Here is a 21,613-nt window from a genome sequence, read left to right as displayed (position 1 = left end):
CTCACTTACATCTACATGAAACTAGTTACATCAACTAGCAGCTAATTTAAAGATTTCTCATGCACAAGGGCAACAAATTTTCCTGTGATAATGAGAAAACCTAATTAAAATATCCTCTAAATATGCACACAAATTTAAGAATTTGCTGTTGTCAGTTAAGCTTTAGATGATGTGAATGGCTTCTGTATATGTATTTCTAAGGTGTGTTTCTTGTTTTTTCTTCTGTCAGATGTAGTCCTCAGTTCTTGCGACAGCCTCATCATTCCAGAGATTTGTTGCCAAGCAATGGTGAGTTCAGTAGCACACATGCTCTGTACAACCAGAATGCTGCGGATAAGAGAAGAGGAGGAGTGGGAGGAAAGAGGACTGTGGAAATATCAGCTGCTTCATGCAGTCAGCAAAGAGATTTTACAGCAGAAATGAGCACGAACTGGACTCGCAACAGTGACAGTGAAGTCATAGAAGAGCTTTCTGAGCAAACAGCTAAAGCTTGCACTGTGAAGGACACCAGAAGGAAGACCATGAACTCACAACAGCTTAATTCTGAAGAAGACCTGGATATCCACATGAACCACAGGTCAGACCAAATTACTTTAGAAATAGAGATATAAATATTTTAGAAACAGAGATATAAATTTAAGAAATTAAAAAGGACTCTTTTTTAAAATGCCTAATCATTTGAATTCCGATGAAAGCAAATAATAAGATGAGAAATTAGGCAAATAAATAACATAAAAAATGCATACTGTTTTTTCGCAAAATAAAATTACACATTGTAAGAATGTATATTATGAATTATATTATATTATATTATGAATATATCTATCTATATACATACACACACACCGAGAGAAAGAGAGAGATAAGCTCTCTCTTCACAAAGGTATGTCCTTTTTTTCTTCGTAGGGTGCTGAGGAATGGAGAATGCGCACAGACAATCTGCCACAGTCTCAAAATCGTCAAAAATATTGGTGAGTTTGACAAAGGGTGAGAGTATTGCATACATTACACCCACCATCAGAGCTATTGCTAGAAAACCCATTTGTATTTGTTTCTATATTATGGCTAAGATAAGCAGTGGTAAGTCACACCATTCATGTAAGCTTTCTAACACTTTACTATCTCAACAATATGCATGACAAATGCTGTAGATACAGATCTCTGACTGGTTAAGCGATTTTGTGCCTCTTGTAGAGTTTCCTGGATTGATAGACTACTCCACACAGTCTTATTCACTTTGGATGATTTTTACTGGGTTAGTAGAAACTTACGCATGATGGCAGCGTTTAAGAATATAATAAACAATTCAAAATCTTAAATGAAGAAGAGGAAGCCTGAAAATTGACTAAGAAGTGGAACAATACAGTACACATAGACTATTTGTTTCTCCAAAGTCTGTGCATTTTTTTTTTGCTATGTGTCAGACTGTACTTTCACCCTGCTCTTATGTAATTCAAGTCCAGTTCTACACCCACCAAAGTAATCTGCAGTATATGACTGAGGAAGATTACACAACATGTTCCAATTTCTGTACCAGCAAACTTTCAGCCCACCTGTGAGAAACACAGTTTAGCTGTATTAGGGTGTCTGTAGCTCAGGATGTGAAGAGGTTCATCTTATAATTTGAAGATTGGTAGTTTTGATCCCTGGTTGCTCCAGTCTCCAATCTGCATCCCTAAGTATACTTGGGCAAGATACTTAACCTTAAGGTGGTCTCTGAAGATACCCTCCTCAAGTATAAATGTGCGTGAATCTTAGATAGAAAGCACTTATGTGTACTAAAAATAGTGCTTAAATGATTGTTTGGGTTTGAGATTGATTGGTTGTGAATGTGTGAACATGTGTAAAGGGCTTTGAATGGTCAAGCAGAATAGAAACGAGCTATATAAGAACCAACCAGTTCATTTATTACTAAGAAATTTTAATTATCCTGATTTTCTATTAATATTTTGTTAGTATATATTTGAGTTTGTCTAAGGAGCTTGGAAAGTAAGTGAATGGACTTCTTTAAGTTTTGTGAAGATGTCTCACCTCTAAACGTCTTCTTCAGTTCTAAAATGTGTCCATGGAATGAACCAGTTTTTCTGCTTCTTCAGTTTTGATTTTGACCCAGGTATCACCACATATCATATCAACTCATTAGATAGAAACATAGTTCACCAGGAAAGATACAGGGAACCCTCAAAATATAAGCTCTAACACTGAAGTTTACCAGAAGCCCCCCCACACAGTCTGGTACCTAGTGTTTGACTCCCATCACCCTCTGGAACAACAACTTGTGATAAATCAGAAAAGATGCACAGGAAAAAAGGTCAGACGCCAACTAGGGAGAAAAACAGAATAACATAAAAACAACACTGTTGTCACTCATGTAGCAGGATAATCAGACAAACTGATCCAGCCACACCCTCAGACAAAAACTTGTTGAATCCAAAGACAAAACTCCAAAATGCAAACTAAGCAACATACTGTATATTGTGCAGTGCAGTACATTTGCAATACATTTCTTTAATGTAGAAACCAAACAGCCACTCTATAAATTCATGATGCAACATAGAAGAGCCACCTCGACAGGACAAGACTTAGCTGTACATCTGGACCTGAAGGATAAAGGTCATTCTTTTGAGGATGCCAGTGTTCACATTTTGGACTGAAAAGTAGAAGGAGCCATCTATGTCCACTGTGAACAACGATCATTAAACAGAGAAGATTTGTCATGGCACCAACTGTCAGCCACCTACAATGCAGTTTTGAGATCATTTCCCCGGCGCCTCAAACCGTACTCACATCTTGGGTCAGGTGTCCTGAATAGGTCACAAAAAAGATGGAGACAATATCTCGCAATGGTTTCACTTGAAACTTCTGGTAATAATGACCAGCGCTGTTTTTCACACATTGGCTCATGTGATGAGGCATATGATTAGGATAGTGGGTCAACAACCCTTTTAAGGGACAACACCCAGTATGGGTTTAAATACCTGGGACTCGCCACCATTTGATTTAGCACTGAATAAGCCTCCTGGATGAAAGGTGTCTTCTCGACACTTAAAGAAGTCCAGTCACTTTCTTTCCAAACTCCTTAGACTATTATGACCTAGATGACTGAGAACCTACACAGATATTTAAAAGTGTCACGAGAGTTTGATAATATAACAATACAAGTAATTTAGACATCCCATTCTCAATAAATATTATGCATAAATTCTGGATCATGGTTCTATTGATTATTTGGCCACACCAAAAAATTCTAACACCAAAGGCAATTCCTGTATATTTTTGTTTTATTTTTATTTAATTTGTAAGTATCTTTGGCAGAATGTTGATTAGCACTGGCACCTCAGCGCCAGTGAATGGATGGATAGACTATATGACAGTTCATTTTTAGCTAACTGTTAAAATAGACTTTTCTAAAAATTTACAAATTGCCACTAGCTGTTGGGGGACAACTTACTGTAAATTAGCCACTGTTAGCCATCCCAAGCAGATGGGACATTAGGCCAGCTGGGTGACGGTGAGTGGGAAGAGTAGCCCTAAGCAGAAGCCCCTGGTACACCACCAGTCTCTGCACATTTCAAATTGATTTTCCCCCTTCACACACCTGCATGTGCTAAAAAAACTCTTTAGCACATGTTTTCTATAAACAGCTGGGTACCCGAGTGCTGTCCAGAAAGTGACATGGACTTCTTGGGGTCTTGCTCAAGAGTGAGGGGAGCAGAAGATTGACAGATGGATCAGGGGCCAGTTGAGGTAGTTTGGGCATCTGACGAGGATGCCTGGTGGGTGCTTCCTGGGTGAGGTGTTCTGGGCATGTCCATTGCATTAGAACGCCTCTGTGTTTCTCCCAGTAAACTGGAGGAGGTGGCAAGGGAGAGGAAGTTCTGGGCTTCTCAACTTAGGAAGCTGCCCTTGTGACCCAGACACAGATAAGTAAAAGAAAATGGATAGATGGAGTATTAAAACCTCACCTCCTGTTATTTCCTAAAACTATATCCCCATGGAGATTTTGTGTGCTCCCTGACCATAACAAATAAACCAAAAATGAGCAAAAATTGATTTAAGCTTAAAAATGTAATAAGGAAGAACAATACATTATCCCCAACAGATGGATAAGTAAAAGAGTTAAATGTGGATTATTAAACATAAGGTCTCTCTTCTAAGTGACTGTTTGTAAATTATATAAATGCCCCCAAACTCCCAAGTGTTAACTCATTTGATCCTGAATGAACACGCTTAGCCTTGTCCACCCTAAAAGGAAAACTCTAAAATCAGTTTTATTTGTTGTTATCTTTTGTTCACCTTGCTTCACTGTTTCTATCTGATTTCGCAGACCTTTTATCTCATTTTGTAGTCAGAGCTAAAACTTAATAATAGTATAGGTTTTGTGGTTCCTAACCAATTTCCTTTTACAATGACATCTAGGAGTGATGAAATTTTAACTTGTTCCAGTGGTGGCATCCTCTTATAGCACCACACTTAAATTCAGTGAACTCTTTAAAACAACCCTATAACAAATGTTTGTAAAGGCAGACTAAATTGTTAGGTGCTTGATTAAAAAAAAAAGTACCTTTTCAGCCTAGCTGAGAACTTTTATCCATATACAATAGTGTATGCCTTCTGTTTAGACACCGTATGAAAGAATAGTAATTGAAGCCACTGAAAAAATAACTTGTATATGCATACTCCATGCCCACTAATTGTTTTTTGACTCTTTAGCTTTCCTGTACCAGGAATACCGAGACACCTCCAAGCAGCAGGAGATTGAGCAGCGGCGTCAGCGTGACAACCTTTTTCCTGGGGTCAATGCAGGGACTGTGGTGACAGACTCTGGTGTAATGTCTCCACCAGTGTTACAGCTGCAACTGAGGAATAGTGCTCAGTCACTGACCTTGTGGCAGAACCTGGAAGCTGTGCAGGCAAGCGGTCTGCTTACTCAGTTACCGCACAAAGAAATTATAATGCAAGAGGTGAGCAATTTTGTGAGGCCAAAGAGTTTTTTGGCTTGAGTAACGTTATTTATTACAGTAACATGTTTGATTTCAATGACGTCTTTAGAACAACTCGTTTCACTCGTTTGTAAAGGCAGACTGTATGGCTAGGGTCCTTTATTGCAAAGTGAGTTTAGTGTATCTAGATTATGTCTCTGTTATCTGAATTCACTTACCCTACAATGATGATCAGGAAAAGCAGTCTCATGAAGCTGGTTATCAACTCGCTATATTAATCCAAGGTTTTGATTTTATTCACCTGTGGCAATGGGACTGAAAGCACCTGCATTTAAAATTTAATGTTTTAATGTGTGTCTATATAGTGTACTTTATTAATCACAAATTTGGGAGTAAAATTGTAGTGCTGGTCATTTGGTCCTTGATCCTTCTACAACTTAAAATTGCCCTGGGCAAGACACTGAACCCAAAAGTTGCTCCCAAGCAAACCAGTGCTTTGGTTTGCTTGGGAACATCTTTTTGCAACTTTTGCTTACATAGCAAAAACACATTGTAAAGTGCAATGCTTAAAAAGGACTAAGTAAAGACTATTTGCCCAAATGGTAGACAGACTAACAATGCTGCTGAGAAACAAATTAAAAGACAGCTGCCCTGGTGGTGATTTGTTCATGCTGTATTAAAATTTCCTTTTGTCCCTAGGCCATGTTTGAGCTGGTCACATCAGAGGCATCCTACTACAAGAGTTTGGAAATTTTAGAGACACATTTCCTACGTAACCCTGTTTTAGTCAACACTCTAAGCCAGTCCGACATGCATTTTCTGTTTTCTAACATCGAGGAAGTGATGAAAGCCAGTGAAAGGTGGGACAGTCTATGTTAACCACAATCAGTTTATACTGTGAAGTTTTAGCCACACAAATATCCTTGAGTTATAGAAATCTCATAAATTTTTCAGGTTCTTGATGGATCTTGAACACCGAATTGAGAAGTCTATTTTGATTTCTGATGTGTGTGACATTGTTTATTACCATGCAGCAAATCACTTCAATGTTTTTATCACATACGTCATTAATCAGGCGTACCAGGAGAAGAATTACAGACGCATTTTGTGAGTATTGCATTTTATATGCCTTCTTCATACACAAATAGTTAAATCATGGAGTTTGTTTGTTGTTGTTTGAAAAGTATGAATGATCAGAATTTATATTTAATGACACTTATATTTTGTTTATGATTAATTTTTCATAGTACTTTTGTTTCTGTAAAAACAACACAATATAGTTCCTGCAATTTTTTGTATGCAGTGCTGTTAATGATAAATACATATTTGGAATTAGAGATAGTTTTAAAAACAAACATCGTCTGTTAACCTTTTAAGTCTCTATTAAGCATTTTTTTTTTTTAATGACAAATCTTGAGAATGTGCAGCGTTGTGGATTTGACCATTACAATGGGAGAAATAATCATTTGATCCCTGCTGAATTTTGTAAGTTTGCTTATAAATGAAATGATCAGTCTCTAAGTTTAATGTTAGCTTTAGTTTAATACATGTAATCATGTAAGCATCTTGCGTGTATTCAACAAAATTGCCTCATGCTTTAAAGTTAAATGAAACTACATGATATGCAGAGAGGGTATATTAATTTATTCATATCATGTTTGAGTGAAGTAAGTCAATAATATAGCAATGTTAAATCTCATGACACCACACGCGATTTAATCTCGTTCGCTTTGGATCGTGGTTTGAGGAAGGCATCCATCTCAGTCAAGTCAAGCAGCCGCCTCTACTTTTTTCGGTATACCGAAAAAAGGACATTGGGTGGTTGTTACATTTACAAAAGTCTAACTTGTAATTTGAACAAAATAATTTCATGTTTCTATGGTGAACATAATTAAATCATGTAGGATCTGTAAGAAATTCAACAATTTCATTTGTTCTTGTTAAGATGATCTGATACAATCTAGTAAGAGTGGTTAGTTGCTGGACTCATGAAGTTCACAAGATCACATGAGATTTCAAAATGCAAAATCACTGGAGTTATCAGAGGCAGACAACTACGCACACACCACGTGTATGCTATCGTTATTTATTGTGGTTTAACCTGTCAAGGATAAATCATAGCTTTCCTAGGCTGGATTGGTGGCATGGTGGTTAGTGCTGTTGCCTCACAGCAAGAAGGTCCTAGGTTCAAATCCACAATCTGGTTAGTTTGAAGTGGGTTCTCTCTGGGTATTCTGGCTTCCTCCCACAGTTAAAAGTCATGCAATTAGAGTAAGGTTAATTGGTGATCCCAAATTGCCCATGAATGTGAGTGCAGTGGTTGTTTGTCTCTATGTGATAGACTGGTGACCTCTCCAAGGTGTACCCTGCCTCTTAACCTATCATTTTGGGGTTATGCCCCAGCCCCCCTGCAACCCAGATAAAGATAGCAGGATGGTATGAAGACAACATGTAGTATTTAAGTTACCAAGTAGTACTGAAGTAAAAGTTATTGAATAGTGTTGGAATTAAATGACAAAAGTGTGAATGATTAAAATATTCCAAAGGCTCAACTTACTTCATCTAAACATGTTTCAATCACGTTTCATCAACACAAAATGCACAGGTTTATTGAATATGAATAAGTTGTGTTGATTTAACTAAGCTGTTTAAGTTTCTGCCAAAGCAAAACAATTGTATGCAACCAATGTCCACTACTGAATTAAGTAAATCCAACATGCTCTTTTTTTCAGTGAGAAGGCTGACAAAATATCAACCAAAAAATGCTGTTACATAAAAATTATACATTTATTTGCACGCCATTGACTGAAATAAGTATTTAATCTCCAAACAAAACAGTACTGGATCATCTTTGGTTGCCAAGTACAACAGAAAGACATTTCTTGTAGTTGGTCACCAGGATTCAGGAGGGATTTTGGCTTACACCTCTTTAAGTAAAGTCTTTAATAAACTCAGTTTAAACTAACCCCTAACCCAATTTATGAAGCCCACATTATTGTCTTAATCCCTTTGTAGCTTCTAATTTTTTTTCCTTTGTTTTCACTTCTTCAAAGGAAATTGTGGAATTTTAAGGAAATTCTGGTTTCTTTCTTGCATTTTGTTAAAGTGTTTTTTCATTGTTTGGTTCATATGTATGTCATTGTAGTGATTTTCAAAATGTGTTCTCCAAATGTTGTCATTTTGGATAGGTAATGATTGTTGGTTGTTTGTATTGTAGCTGTTCCTCATGAAAAATATTGATGTCATTAGTGACTATATTGACACCTTATTTGTACTGTCTTTAGTAGGGACATATTGTTTTTTGTTATATATGACTAAAAAAAGACAGGAGAAGGAGCTAGAGGTGGCAGAGATGTTATGATTTTTATTGGGAGTGATGAGGATGGAGTAGATTAGAAATGAATACTTTAGAGGGGCGCCTCAGATCGAATGAATTGGAAAGATGATTTGCAAAGGTAAAAAAGCAAAAGTTGATTTGAACATGAGCAGAGCAGTGATATGTTAGACAAAGGGTGTTGAATGTGCCAGGAGCTGCCAGGGAGAGTGAAAAGCGAAAGACGAGAGAGGAGATATATGTAAGTAGAGAAGAAGGATATGCAGAGGGTGTGCAAAAAAGGATACTAGGAACAGATTGAGATAGAGGCTAATGATTTGCTTTTATGGACCCTAAAGGGTGCAGCTGATTGCTCTTGATTTAGTATGAATCTCCCTAAAGAATCTCTTTTTAACCTATCATTAACTATGTACGGGCCAAAGACATGTCATAGACATACTGCCTCACTGCCACTTTCCTTATCTCTCAACACATATAGAGATAAGGAGAAGAACATATAGTATATAGAGAACATATAGTATTCAAATAAGCAATGTGTTTGAATGTCTAAGTTCTGATTATGACTGTCTGTCCAGAGAAGGAAACCAGCAATTTCGGGACACTATGGCTGCACTGGAAAACCATCCACGTGTCAGGGGCCTGTCCTTTACATCTTTCCTCATCCTTCCTTTCCAAAGGATTACAAGGCTCAAGCTTCTTGTTCAGGTGAGTTTGCCAACACTATTACTGGAAAATAAGTTTAGTCTTGAGTTGGTACTTTCATGCATCAGTTTATTTTTATTTCTGGTTCATGTTTTCTTGTCTCTGTCTCATCCCTGTGTCTCCTCTGACAGTCTGTCATGTCCTCGGTGTATGTTTTCCCAGTCATTTCTCTGTTTATTCCCTCTCCATCTCATGTTTGTGTTCCCTATTTGTTTCTCGCTTCCTCAGACCATGTGTCTAAAATTGTGTCTCTATGTTTCATCTTCTTTACCTGTTCCCATGTTCCTCTCCATGTGTTTCATCCTTTGTCTCCCCCAGTCTGTTATATGGCTCGATGTTTTGTATATCCCAATTTTCTGTCAAGCTTGTTTGTTCATGTACTTCCTGTTTTATTTTGAAAGTCACTCGTCCTGTGCTCAGTGTGTTCAGTTTTGCTTTCCCTGTCTCGTTATGTTTAAAATTTGTTCCTGCTGTGTTTCCATGTATTTCCACTTCCCTCGTCACCCTTCAGTATATATTGTCTCTGTCTTCCTCACCCCTTTGTCAGATCGTCTGTTCATCTTCCTCACGTGCACAAGGTTTTCATGTTTCTAGTTTCATGTTCCTTGCTTCATGTGTCACATCCTTAGTGATTTAGTTAGTGCCCAGTTAGTGTTTCCTAGTGATCTCTTGTCATTGTTTTGCATCTTTATTTTAGCCTCAATAGCCTTTTGTTAAAACCTAGTTTTTGCCTCAAAATGTCTGCATTTGGGTCCTTACTACAACTACAAGGAACCAGTGACAGTGTCACAGTTTGATGTTTACTCCATGCCCCAGGTCCTGGACCGGTTAGGCACTGCTTGTTTTTTCACAACACTGGATTTAACTAAGGACTACTGGCAGATTGCCTTGCCTGTAGTGGAAAAACCAGCCTTCTGCACTGCATGGTTGCCTTATGGGTGTTGTGTCATGCTGCATATCCTTCCATCTACTTGGATGATGTTATCATCACCAATGGCATCTGAGCAGAGTATGTGCAGTGAGTAGCCACGGGCCTGGAGTCTCTAAGACTCACAGCCAATCCAAAGAAGTGTGCAGTTGGACGGAGAGAGGTACAGTATCTGGAGTACCACTTAAGAAGTGGGCAGATGTACCCTCAGATGGAAAAAAAACAGCAGCCTTCACATTCTGCCTACATACCAAGACCAAAAAAGAGGTGAGGCAGTTCTTGGGGCTGGCTGGTTACTATCTGACCCTAGCTGACTAGCCCCTCGCAGATCTGGTCTGGTGAACGGAGCGGTGGCAGGCAGGTTTCGTGCAGGTAAAAAATGGCTCTTTATTGGGAACCCCTGCTCCACACTTCTAACGTTTCCCTCCCTTTCATTCTGCTGACTGACGCCTCAAACAAAGGGCTGGTGACAGTACAGTGGAAAAAGAATGCCTGGCCATGCAATGGGCAGTCGACTCTCTTCATTATTACCTCCTGGGCAACCCTTTTACCCTCTGTTTGGATCCCTGCTGCATTCCCTCCATCATATGAAGGATGCCAATACAGATCAACCACTGATATCTGGCTCTCCAGTCTTTTAAATGGTAAAAAATGGTAAATGGACTGATTCTTATATAGCGCTTTTCTACTCTCTTGGAGTACTCAAAGCGCTGTATACAACATGCCTCATTCACCCTTTAAGTTCTAGGTGATCCATAGGCCATGCGCACAGATGGTTGTGGCTGATTTCCTAAGTCAGGAGATAGGGATATGTGAACATCTGAATTTAAGAAGGATGCAGGGACCTGATGACAGAGCTGTCTGGGGTGTGTAGAGCAGCAAAAGGCAGCAGAAAAGCTGTGCTGAACAATCTACAGGGTGGGCCATTTATATGGATACACTGTAATAAAATGGGAATGGTTGGTGATATTAAAGTCCTGTTTGTGGCACATTAGTATATGTGAGGGGGAAAACTCCTCAAGATGGGTGGTGACCATGGTGGCCATTTAGAAGTCGGCCATCTTGGATACAACTTTTGTTTTTTCAATAGGAAGAGGGCCATGTGACACATCAAACTTATTGGTAATGTCACAAGAAAAACAATGGTGTGCTTGGTTTCAACGTAACTTTATTCTTTCATGAGTTATTTGCAAGTTTCTGACCACTTATAAAATATGTTCAATGTGCTGCCAATTGTGTTGTATTGTCAATACAACCCTCTTCTCCCACTCTTCACACACTGATAGCAACACCACAGGAGAAATGCCAGCACAGGCATCCAGTATCCGTAGTTTCAGGTGCTGCACATCTCGTATCTTCACACCATAGACAATTGCCTTCAGATGACCCCAAAGATAAAAGTCTAAGGGGGTCAGATCCGGAGACCTTGGGGGCCATTCAACTGGCCCACGATGACCAATCCACTTTCCAGGAAACTGTTCATCTAGGAATGCTCGGACCTGGCACCCATAATGTGATGGTGCACCATCTTGCTGGAAAAACTCAGGGAACATGCCAGCTTCAGTGCATAAAGAGCGAAACACATCATCATGTAGCAATTTCAAATATCCAGTGGCCTTGAGGTTTCCATTGATGAAGAATGGACCCACTATCGTTGTACCCCATATACCACACCAAACCATCACTTTTGTTGTTCCAACAGTCTTGGAGGGATCCATCTAATGTGGGTTAGTGTCAGACCAATAGCGGTGGTTTTGTTTGTTAACTTCACCATTCACATAAAAGTTTGCCTCATCACTGAACAAAATCTTCTGCGTGAACTGAGGGTCCTGTTCCAATTTTTGTTTTGCCCATTCTGCAAATTCTGTGCGCCGATCTGGGTCATCCTCGTTGAGATGCTGCAGTAGCTGGAGTTTGTAAGGGTGCCATTTGTGAGTAGCTAATATCCGCCAAAGGGATGTTCGACTAATGCCACTCTCCAGTGACATGCAGCGAGTGCTACGCTGTGGGCTCTTGCTGAATGAAGCTAGGACAGCCACTGATGTTTCTTCATTGGTGACAGTTTTCTTGCATCCACATTTTGGCAAATCCAACACTGAACCAGTTTCACGAAACTTAGCAAGCAGTTTGCTAACTGTAGCATGGGAGATGGGTGGTCTCGTAGGGTGTCTTGCATTGAAATCTGCCGGTTACTGCGTTCAACAGATATCAACACAATTTCGATCCGCTCCTCACGTGTTAACTTCTTCGACATGTCAATGGCTGTGAACAAAGAGAAACTTGTAAATAACTCATGAAAGAATAAAGTTACGTTGAAACCAAGCACACCATTGTTCTTCTTGTGAAATTACCAATAAGTTTGATGTGTCACATGGCCCTCTTCCTATTGAAAAAACAAAAGTTGTATCCAAGATGGCCGACTTCTAAATGGCTGCTATGGTCACCACCCATCTTGAGGAGTTTACCCCCTCACATATACTAATGTGCCACAAACAGGACTTTAATATCACCAACCATTCCCATTTTATTACAGTGTATCCATATAAATGACCCACCCTGTACAATAAAAATACACATTTACAACACTGCAACGCTGTGTGTGGGGGGTGCTTTTTCCTTTACACAAAGTTATTTAAAATCATGGTCAAGACAGGTAATATTTCACATGTCCCCAGTTTGGAGAGTTTCTTGTCTGACAACAACCTAAACCTTACCAATGGAGTCATAGACAACATTGTTACATACTTTGTCTCTTTCAGACAACAGTTCAGTAAATATTTTCCAGGGAGAGCAGAAGTGAACAGCTGGATGAGAAACCCATTCAACATCAAAGCATCTGACATGTCTGAAGACTTTACAGTTGTTCAGCAGGAGAGTTTAATAGAACTGTCTTGTGACGAGACACTGAGGTCCGCTTTCAGAAATCAGACATGGTTGGACTTTTGAATACAACTCCCCAGCAAATCACTTAGGCAAAGCCATGTGCTTTCTTTTTCCATTTGTGACTACATATCTATGTGAAAAAGTCCTCTCTTCACTCACGATCATAAAGGCTAAATGTAGAAGCAGGTTGAATGCTGAATCAAATCTCAGACTGAAACTGACCTCAACTGACCTTTACATCACAGAGCTGTGTTTATTGAGCCATGCCCATCCTTTTCATTAGGTGGGTAGGCTGTTTCCTGGAACCAGGAGCATAAACCAGCTGCACTCCACTGAACCATCCAAGATGTGCTCTCAGTGGCAGAGGAACAATATGTGAACAGCCCCACCAAGGGTGGTGACAGAGCATATGGGAGAAGGACGCAATTTATAATAACAATGCTCAGTGGCCAGTGGAGCTAATAACAGACCACAGTAACCTCTCTAAACAGGATCCAGTAACCATCATAATGACAGACATCCAAGAAATAAACTCAAGCATGAAGAGCTGGACAGCATGAAGAGTTGGACAGTTCTTACATGCACATGTACTGTCTAAATAAGTTAACTGCACCTGGCAGCACAAACGAACCAGCTATTAATGGATAAGACACATCCAGACTGGCTAAGTGAAGGTGGGACAGTCCGAAACCCTAAAGACCAGCTTCAATACTACATGAAAGATCCTGTCATTGTAGCAGCTAAGAGGAACAGGCAATAGAAAGGAGTAGGCAGAAAAACCAGAGAGGCAAAGCACCTGCTACGGGTAGATATAGCAGTAGCTCTAGACCATAAAACAAGACCAACCTGTGCACTGCCTGGATGGACTACAAGAAAGCCAGTGGCTCAACCCCATACACATATGGATCCTGGAATGCCTAGAACTATACAAGCTTCATCAAGCTCAATTTGTTGGGGTGTGGTGAACAACACTAGAGACCAACTTCAAGCCAATTGTAAAAGTCACCATCAATTGCTGCATTTACCAAGGAGACGGTCTGTCCAAAATGCTATTCTGCATAGACCTGAAGCTCCTCAGCCAGATCATCAACAAGACTGGCTATGGATGCAGAATGAAGCAAACATTAGCAACCTCCTCTACAAGGATGGAATCAAGCTGTATGCCTGAAGGGAAGGAGACATCGATTCACTGAAACATACCACTAGATCTACAGCAACAACATGAGAATGTCATCCGGACTTGAGCAGTGTAGTTGGGTGGTAACAAAGAGAGGGACGGTAGTCAGAACTAAGGGGACTGCATTACCAGAAGGGAAAGACAGCTACAAGTACCTGGGAATCCCACAGGCAAATGGGAACCATGAAGACACTGCTAGGAAAGCTGCAAAAACCAAATGTCTACAGAGAGTAAGGCTAGTCATTAGAACCGAATGGGAAGAACAAGATCCAGGCAATCAATCCCTATGGCCTGTTGTTCATCAGATAGCCTGCTGGGATAATCAGCTGGCCAAAGGGGGAAATAGAAGCCACTGATATCAAGACCAGGAAGCTCCTTACTATGCATGGAGGGTTTCACCTGAAGTCCAGCACCCTGAGGCTGTACACGAAGCATAGGGAAGGAGGCCGGGACTGGTGACTGTCAGTATCACAGTCCAGGATGAGATAACTAACATCCACGAATACATCAGGAAGATGGTCCCAACCGACCGCGTGCTCAGGGAGTACCTCAGGCAGCAGAAACCGAAGAAAGAGGAGGAAGAGGAGGAACCAACATGGAAGGATAGGTCCCTGCACTGTATGTACCACCGGCAGAGGAAGTGGCTGACATCCAAAAATCCTACCAGTGCCAGGACAAAGCTGGACTGAAAGACAGCACAGAGGCACTAATCATGGCAGCAAAGGAACAAGCTCTGAGCACAAGATCCATACAGGCTGGGGTCTATCACACCAGGCAAGATCCCAGGTGCAGGCTATGTAAAGATGCTCCTGAGACAATCCAGCACATAACAGCAGGACCAAAGATGCTAGCAGGCAGGAATGTACATGGAACGCCATAACCAAGTGGCCGGCATAGTATACAGAAACATCTGTGCTGAGTATGGCCTGGAAGTCCCGAGGTCAAAATGGGAGATGTGAGGGCTAAGTGAGGATGCATGAACAGCATCCTCACATAGCGCGTCCTGTTCTCCAGATGGCTCAGTGCTCTGTGAAGGGTGATGATGATGGCATCCTCTGTGGAGCAATTTTCTCTGTAAGCAAACTGGTGGGGGTCAATGGAGTGGGGTAGACAGTCTCTGATATGCTGAGACACTATCCACTTGAACACTTCATGACTACAGAAGTGAGGGCTATAGGTCTGTAGTCATTGGGGCTGTCTACACCAGTCTTTTGGGGGATGAGAATGATAGTGGAGGTCTTCAAACAGGTGGGAATGTTGGCATGAGTCAAGGAGAGGTTGAATAGCCAATTGGTCTGCGTAGGCTTTAACCACAGCCTTTAACCCTGGAAGTTGCGGATTAGGGGTGGTCTCAAACAGAGCAAAGAAAATGTTGAGCTCCTCTGCTAGTTTATCTGCTGTCGGGGGTTGCAAGGCTCTGGCCTTTGTAGTTGGTGAGAGCTTGGATGCCTCTCCACACCTGGCAGGGGTTGTCAGTGAGGAAGCCCCCTATCCTCATCCCGTAGGCCTCCTTGGCCTGTTTGATGCCAATTCTCAGGTTGGCTCTGGCAGTTGTTAGGGTTCAATGTTGAGAGAAGAATCCATAAATAACCACAGATCCGGTCCGGTGTGCAATTAGACAGTATTTTAATAAACACATGTGTGAGTTCAACAACCCAATCAGGGTTGAACTGTCTTTCTCATATTCAGACAACTGTTTTATGGGGTTAAGATAGTACAGCCCCCTTTCCTGTTACTAGGCAGATTTAAACAAAGCATACGTCACTCCAAAACCACAATGACTTTTAACATAGAACATCATCTTCGTGTCGACGGCTGATGCTTCCTGTCTCCATCCTCGCTGTCGCTCCATGAGCGCCTCCTTATCTCCCCGATCAGGTGGACTTCCTGTAACAGACTACCACGTACGCCTCGACTTTGCAGCCATAGCAAAACGTATTTCAACTCTTGCCTACTAAATGAGTCTCTCTAATTTCTGTGTGCGTGCACGTGCAGGGGCGCGTGCATGCTGTGTACTGCGTACGTGTCATGACCTCTCACTATTTGTCTGTCTGTACGTGCAGAGTTTGCATCTGCTTTCTGAACCTTAGTTGACCTCAACTTAAGCAACCAACCAGGCTAAGGCCATCCTGTGTGTAATGATCTTGACTTATATGTAAAATATATAACAACTGTTTCAGTCTACCACAACTACTTAAGGCTTAATCCGCAGTATGCATACTAAACACCCTGCTCTTCACTTGCACTCACTCTGCTTTCGGTTTCACTTCTGCAAAAGCATGTAACTTCCTGTCCCTGCAGTCAGCTTCTCACCCACTGAAGACTTCAGTATAAGAATATAAAAACATTCGAAAACCTTTAAATTTTTGCACAACCTGTAATAAACATGTTAATATTTGATTATGATAACCCCTGTAATACAAATTATAACCTAATGCCAGCACTTCAATAAATGCTTGGATGAAATGATAATTAATGCAATGATAAAGATGATGGTTATGAACAGTAACCCTAAAATAATTCCTATAATTCTACACAGTGCTGTACAGAGAACTGTTCCCCAAGCTGAAGGCTGAGTAACGACTACTGGTTCAGATTTCAAACGTTAACGTCTCCTCATCAGCTTGCTTGGTAGATATAATGGCCTACACTGAATGTACATGGCTTCTAAGTCCGGTGAACAACTGTCTATAATTCTATGCACAATAAGGTAGTGGGCTCACACAGAGCCTGTCGTTTTCAATTTCTTCGAAGGAAGTACAGGGCAAAGATTTAATTTGCTTCGGCAGTTGAAATTGCACGTTTAAAGCACCGAACCTCTCTGTGAACATAGCCATCTGTCTTCACCGAAAGGATGACCCTGAATCGGGCTGTACAGTTTTATACCCCAACAATAACACATTATTATTATGACTATTTTCTTCCATAACCAATGTGACAGTCCTGATGTCTGATGCCAGTACTTGTCTGCACAGCCACATTTCAGTGTGGCATATTGTACTGGTCTCTCTGAATTCTCTCTGGGCACAGGTGAGCACTCTCATCTTGTCCATTTTATTCGCCAGGGTCCTTACGTTCCCTATAAGGACTGATGGCACACAGATTTCAAACCTCCTCCTTTTCATTTATTGATTAACCCCTGCTCTACAGCCAAGCTCTCTTTATCAGTTCATTCGGTATTGTAGGCTTTTCAGTGTAAAAGAGAATATATGTCTTCAGGGCAAGGAGCTGATGCATGTTACACAAAGCTGGAGGTGCAGCCAACAGGGCTTCCAGTTATCAATAACAATCTAAGTGTGGAAAAACGTGGTCAAAATTGTCTGAATAATTAAAAAAAAAAAATTAAGATTAAGCTTAAAAAACAATAACTATAGAGAAAAAAGATAACAGAAGCACTAAATATCATGATTCTGGGTCATTTGATGCAGCTTTTTGATTTTATGTTGTTTTCTGCATTCTTTGTCTTGTAATGTTTTAGTTTTTTTTATTGTGTTGTTTTGTTTAGTCATGGTTTATCCTTCTAAGTTAATTATACTCCCAGCCCATGTTTTCTTCTCCCCGTGTCATTCCTTTTCTTGTCTGAGTCCATGACGTCCTCTGTGTCGCACCGTTGTCTCTAGACTCTTTCCTGTGTACATGTTCCCCTCCTTGCATTTCATTTCTTGTCTCCCCTGTCTGTATTGTGCTTTCATGTATGGTCTCCCCAGCCTGCCATGTTTTTCACTCTTGCTCTCTCCCCCCTCTTGTCCCTTACTCTTTCTCTCGTCCTAGCTCTGTTAAGGGTAGACTCGTCTCCCTTAAATGTTTAAATTTCCCCTCTTTGTGTCTCCTCCCGTTATCTCCCAAGTCCCGTCTCCCTGAGTATTCCTTCCTCCAGCCTTCTGTGTCAAGTTGTGTGTACTGTCTGCGTCTTAGTGTTTCCTGTTTTACTTTGACAGTCTCTCATCTCCTGCTCAGTGTTCACTTTTGCTTCACTTTTGTGTCACTATGTCTGTTCATCCTAGCTGTGTTCCAATGTGTTTCCACTTCCCTCGTCACCCCTCTGTGTATTTAGTGTGTGGATTTTTCTTTTGTTTATTGTCAGGTTGTCTGTTTGTCTCACATCATTTTTCCAGGTACTCATGTTCTAGTCCCATGTTCAAGGTTTAGTGTTTTAGTTTTCCCAGTGTAGTTTACTGCTAGCTCCGTCTTTGTTCCCCTCTGCCTTTTGTTTTTCATTTTTTCCATCAGGCACAATAAAGGCTCGCTTTTTGTTAAGTTCAGTCCCGCCTTTGTTTGTCTGCATTTGGGTCCACACACATCACAACTTAGGAAACTGCTACAACAGACAGGACAGCACCATAATGAGCAATGCTGGTGCTCACTTCATCCATAGTTCCCATATGCATTGTAAATAACCTCGCTCAGTGGGTTTGCTGGCATAGTAAAAACCAATCCATTCTGTGTTATCAGTTATGTATGGTTTGTTCCACTATCCCACTAGTCATCAGTATATCCTGTTTCCTCAAAACTTGATGTGGACCTTGTTTATCTGGGAAATATCTGAGTCAGTTAGACTTCAGTTATTTGTCTCTCGTTCATACTTCGAAGACGGCTTAGGTACCATGGGGGGCCATGATTTTGTTCCAAAGACAATGTTGCAACCAGACTATCCAGTTGCATAAACACACACCTCAAACAATTAAACAAACACACAAACAAAGGGTTCTTAAACAGTTTAAGCTGCTTTGGTGTTAATCAAATTAACAACAGGTTCACTATGGTAAATGGACTGGTTCTTATATAGCACTTTTCTACTCTTCTGAGCACTCAAAATGCTTTACTCAACTTGTGCATTCACCCATTCACACCAGCACATTTTCTTAGTGCTTTCTAACTAACATTCACACTCCAATAGATACATCAGGTCGATGCATCAGGTCTTCAACCTATCAGCAGGAACGGTATCTGCTCCTCTGTGCAAGGAGGAACAGGATGAGTTCAAGGATAAGCCAGCAGGCCAGTGGTCTGAATGTCTGTAAATAATCAGAAACAGACTTCATGAATGTGGCCTGGCGGCCCCACATCCTCTAGTAGATCCTTCTACTCTCTACCCAGTATTCTGGATCCCAGTTGGTATTGCCAGGTCTTCCACTGGTGCCCTGTGGTTTTCACATATGAGAACAGGTTTGTTCAGAGCACTTGTTACAGTACAGATGTGAAAGGGTCTGGAGAAGCTGGGGGGAACATTATACTGCCTGTAACATCATTCAGTATGACCACTTTAATGGGTCAATGATGGTCTGGGGTGGCATATCATTGAAGGAACCCACAGACCCCTACAGGCTAGGTAAAAGCACCCTACATTCTTGGACCCATTGTCAGACCCTACACTAGTGCAGTGGGTCATGGGTTTCTCCTTATGCACAACAATGCCCAGTCTCATGATCCACAACTTAGACATCCACATCACTCACACTCTCATAACACATACATATAGGGCCTTGAGGGTGGGCACGTTAACGGCATCCAGAGGACGGTCTGTGTATTCAACCCCACCTCTGACGCCAGTGCCCACCTCTCAATTTTAAATCCATGTAGACATTGAGGGTTCTCGGGAGGGGCCGTGCTAACACCTGCTGTTCTCTGGCAGCAGCACCATGCCCTCCCGTGTTTTAAATGCACTTTAGAACAACACGCAGCAACACTACACATGAGCGGGAGGAGGGAGGTATGGGGTCTTCACACACCCCTGTTCTCTGCTGGCCATCGGGGCGGGGGGGGGCTGGGAGGAGGTGTTGGCAGTCCGACTGGGATCTGGGTTGTGGGGCCTCCCTGCTGCTGCGGAGCTGGGGTGGTCAGCTTGGCTCCACCCCAGGGGAAAGGGTAACATCTCTTGGGTCTAGGTGCCGTTTCCCCCTCTGGGGGCGAGGGTACCTGGACCCGGGGTATAGAGTGTGTTTGGGGAGTGTGATTGTGTGTACAATGTCCATTTGTGTCTATCTTTACGTTGGGTGAGTGCTGAGTATTTGTATATGTGTGCATGATTGTGTCTGTGTATGCCCGTTTGTCTGTCTATATGTCAGGTCGGGTCTTAGACTCCACCTCTCTGGGAACTCCCAGGCCCTCCATAGCATGGAGGCCTATCTCCCCTCACCACACTCCCTGCCGGTGGCTGATGCCCTCAGGGTTTGGTGCGTTGGTGGTTCTTGGTGTCCGGGGCTGGGCGCTCAGGTATGTACCAGCTCACTCCCGGTGGCTACTTGGCAGGGCCTGGCGCCTGTTGCTCGGTCAGGCCTCTTCCGGGGGGTAGGGGGCCCTCGGGCCTCCGGCCTCTGGGCCTGCGGCTTGGTTCACTCTGGCACAGCTGGCAGCCGGCAGAGCCAGCGGGCGTGCCAGTGCAGCCCCCTCTGGCTTCTGCTCCGTGGCTGCTGGGTGACCCCTCGTCTGGGGCTCTCCTCAGCTCTTCCCAGGAGGGTGGCACGGATGCCCCTCCGGTGGTCCTCCTTGGGCTCTCGCACTCTGGGGCCTCTGGATGTCTGGGGCCTGAATCTCCTCCATGCCTGCTTCATGCCCTGGGGTAGGGGGCTATGGCTCCCTACACCCTCTAGCAGACCATTACATGGGGAAACCTTTTGAATACAAGCGCGCTGATCCACACAGGTGTGCACACGGGTGTTCACTGTCTATAGACATAAACTACACCTTTCTTGGCTGCTACCTCAAAGCACATTGTGCGCTGTCGGTCCTGCGTGCTGCACCACAACATGCAATATTTAGTATTTACTGATGTTTACACTTAGCTAGATTAATGCGATGGTGTTGTGTTTATTATGTTGCTCTCTTTATTTGCTTGTTTTCTCTTCTTTTTCTCTCAACAGGTGATCCAGGAGTTTTTTTTTCTTTATTCTCTCTCTTTCTCTTTTTAAGTGCCCTTTCTCACTGTCCCACTTCCCTTTGTTGGCCTTCAGACAACAATTCTGACGGCTAAAGAACCAAATGGGACAGGCAAAAAAAGAAAAAAGATGCATCTACCATATTTGCCTCATGCAAATAGATGCATGATGCAAATCCTTATCCTCCAGGCAGTTCCTGGAGGAGGAAGGAATTGATACTATTGACTGGCCCCCACACTTACTTGAATTCAGTAGAACACCTCTAGGACATTATCTTTCACTCCATCCAATGCTGAATGCACATGGGACTATCAAAATAAAACAGGAAGTAATGAACACAGAGACCAAGACTAAGAGACAAGAGACAAGACTGAGGGAACCGAATGGGGATACAAACAGGAGGGGATAAAAACTTTGCGGTAACTCAATGCAGAAATAACTGGGACATAACAATAACACCATAATAAAAAGCCAGAATGACAACAGTACAAAATGCAAAAACTATAATACTAAAATAATCAAACTAGAAAACCATTAAGCATCCCCAAAACTCAAAACAGAACATCACAAGTACCCTGTTGTGTTTTTGTTTCAGTTTGATTTTTTGTAGGTGAATAGTTTTGATTTCCATAAAATGATGTGGTCCTTTCTAGACTAACTAACTTTAAATTCCAACATTATCTACCATGCTGGGGGGGGGGTTCCCAGTGAAATCTGATCTGTTTTTGAAGTGTTCCTTTAATGTTTTAGGCAGTGAATGTTTGCAAGTAA

At 41.8% G+C, this 21,613-nt stretch overlaps 1 protein-coding gene across 2 annotated transcripts in view; it reads left to right on the top strand.

The window, feature by feature from the left end:
- The window catches only part of ngef (neuronal guanine nucleotide exchange factor), a 47,288-nt gene that overhangs the window by 15,184 nt on the left and 10,491 nt on the right, over window positions 1-21,613 (top strand). For both annotated transcript variants that reach the window (XM_039598270.1, XM_039598271.1), the window contains 6 exons: window positions 230-577; window positions 907-971; window positions 4,714-4,964; window positions 5,643-5,803; window positions 5,898-6,050; window positions 8,853-8,982. In XM_039598270.1, coding sequence (XP_039454204.1) covers window positions 230-577; window positions 907-971; window positions 4,714-4,964; window positions 5,643-5,803; window positions 5,898-6,050; window positions 8,853-8,982 — 1,108 coding nt within the window. The remainder of the gene's footprint in view (window positions 1-229; window positions 578-906; window positions 972-4,713; window positions 4,965-5,642; window positions 5,804-5,897; window positions 6,051-8,852; window positions 8,983-21,613) is intronic.

This window comes from Oreochromis aureus, linkage group 14 (assembly GCF_013358895.1).
Source record: "Oreochromis aureus strain Israel breed Guangdong linkage group 14, ZZ_aureus, whole genome shotgun sequence".
NCBI lineage: Eukaryota > Metazoa > Chordata > Actinopteri > Cichliformes > Cichlidae > Oreochromis > Oreochromis aureus.
This window is presented reverse-complemented; position numbering and strand designations above follow the sequence as displayed.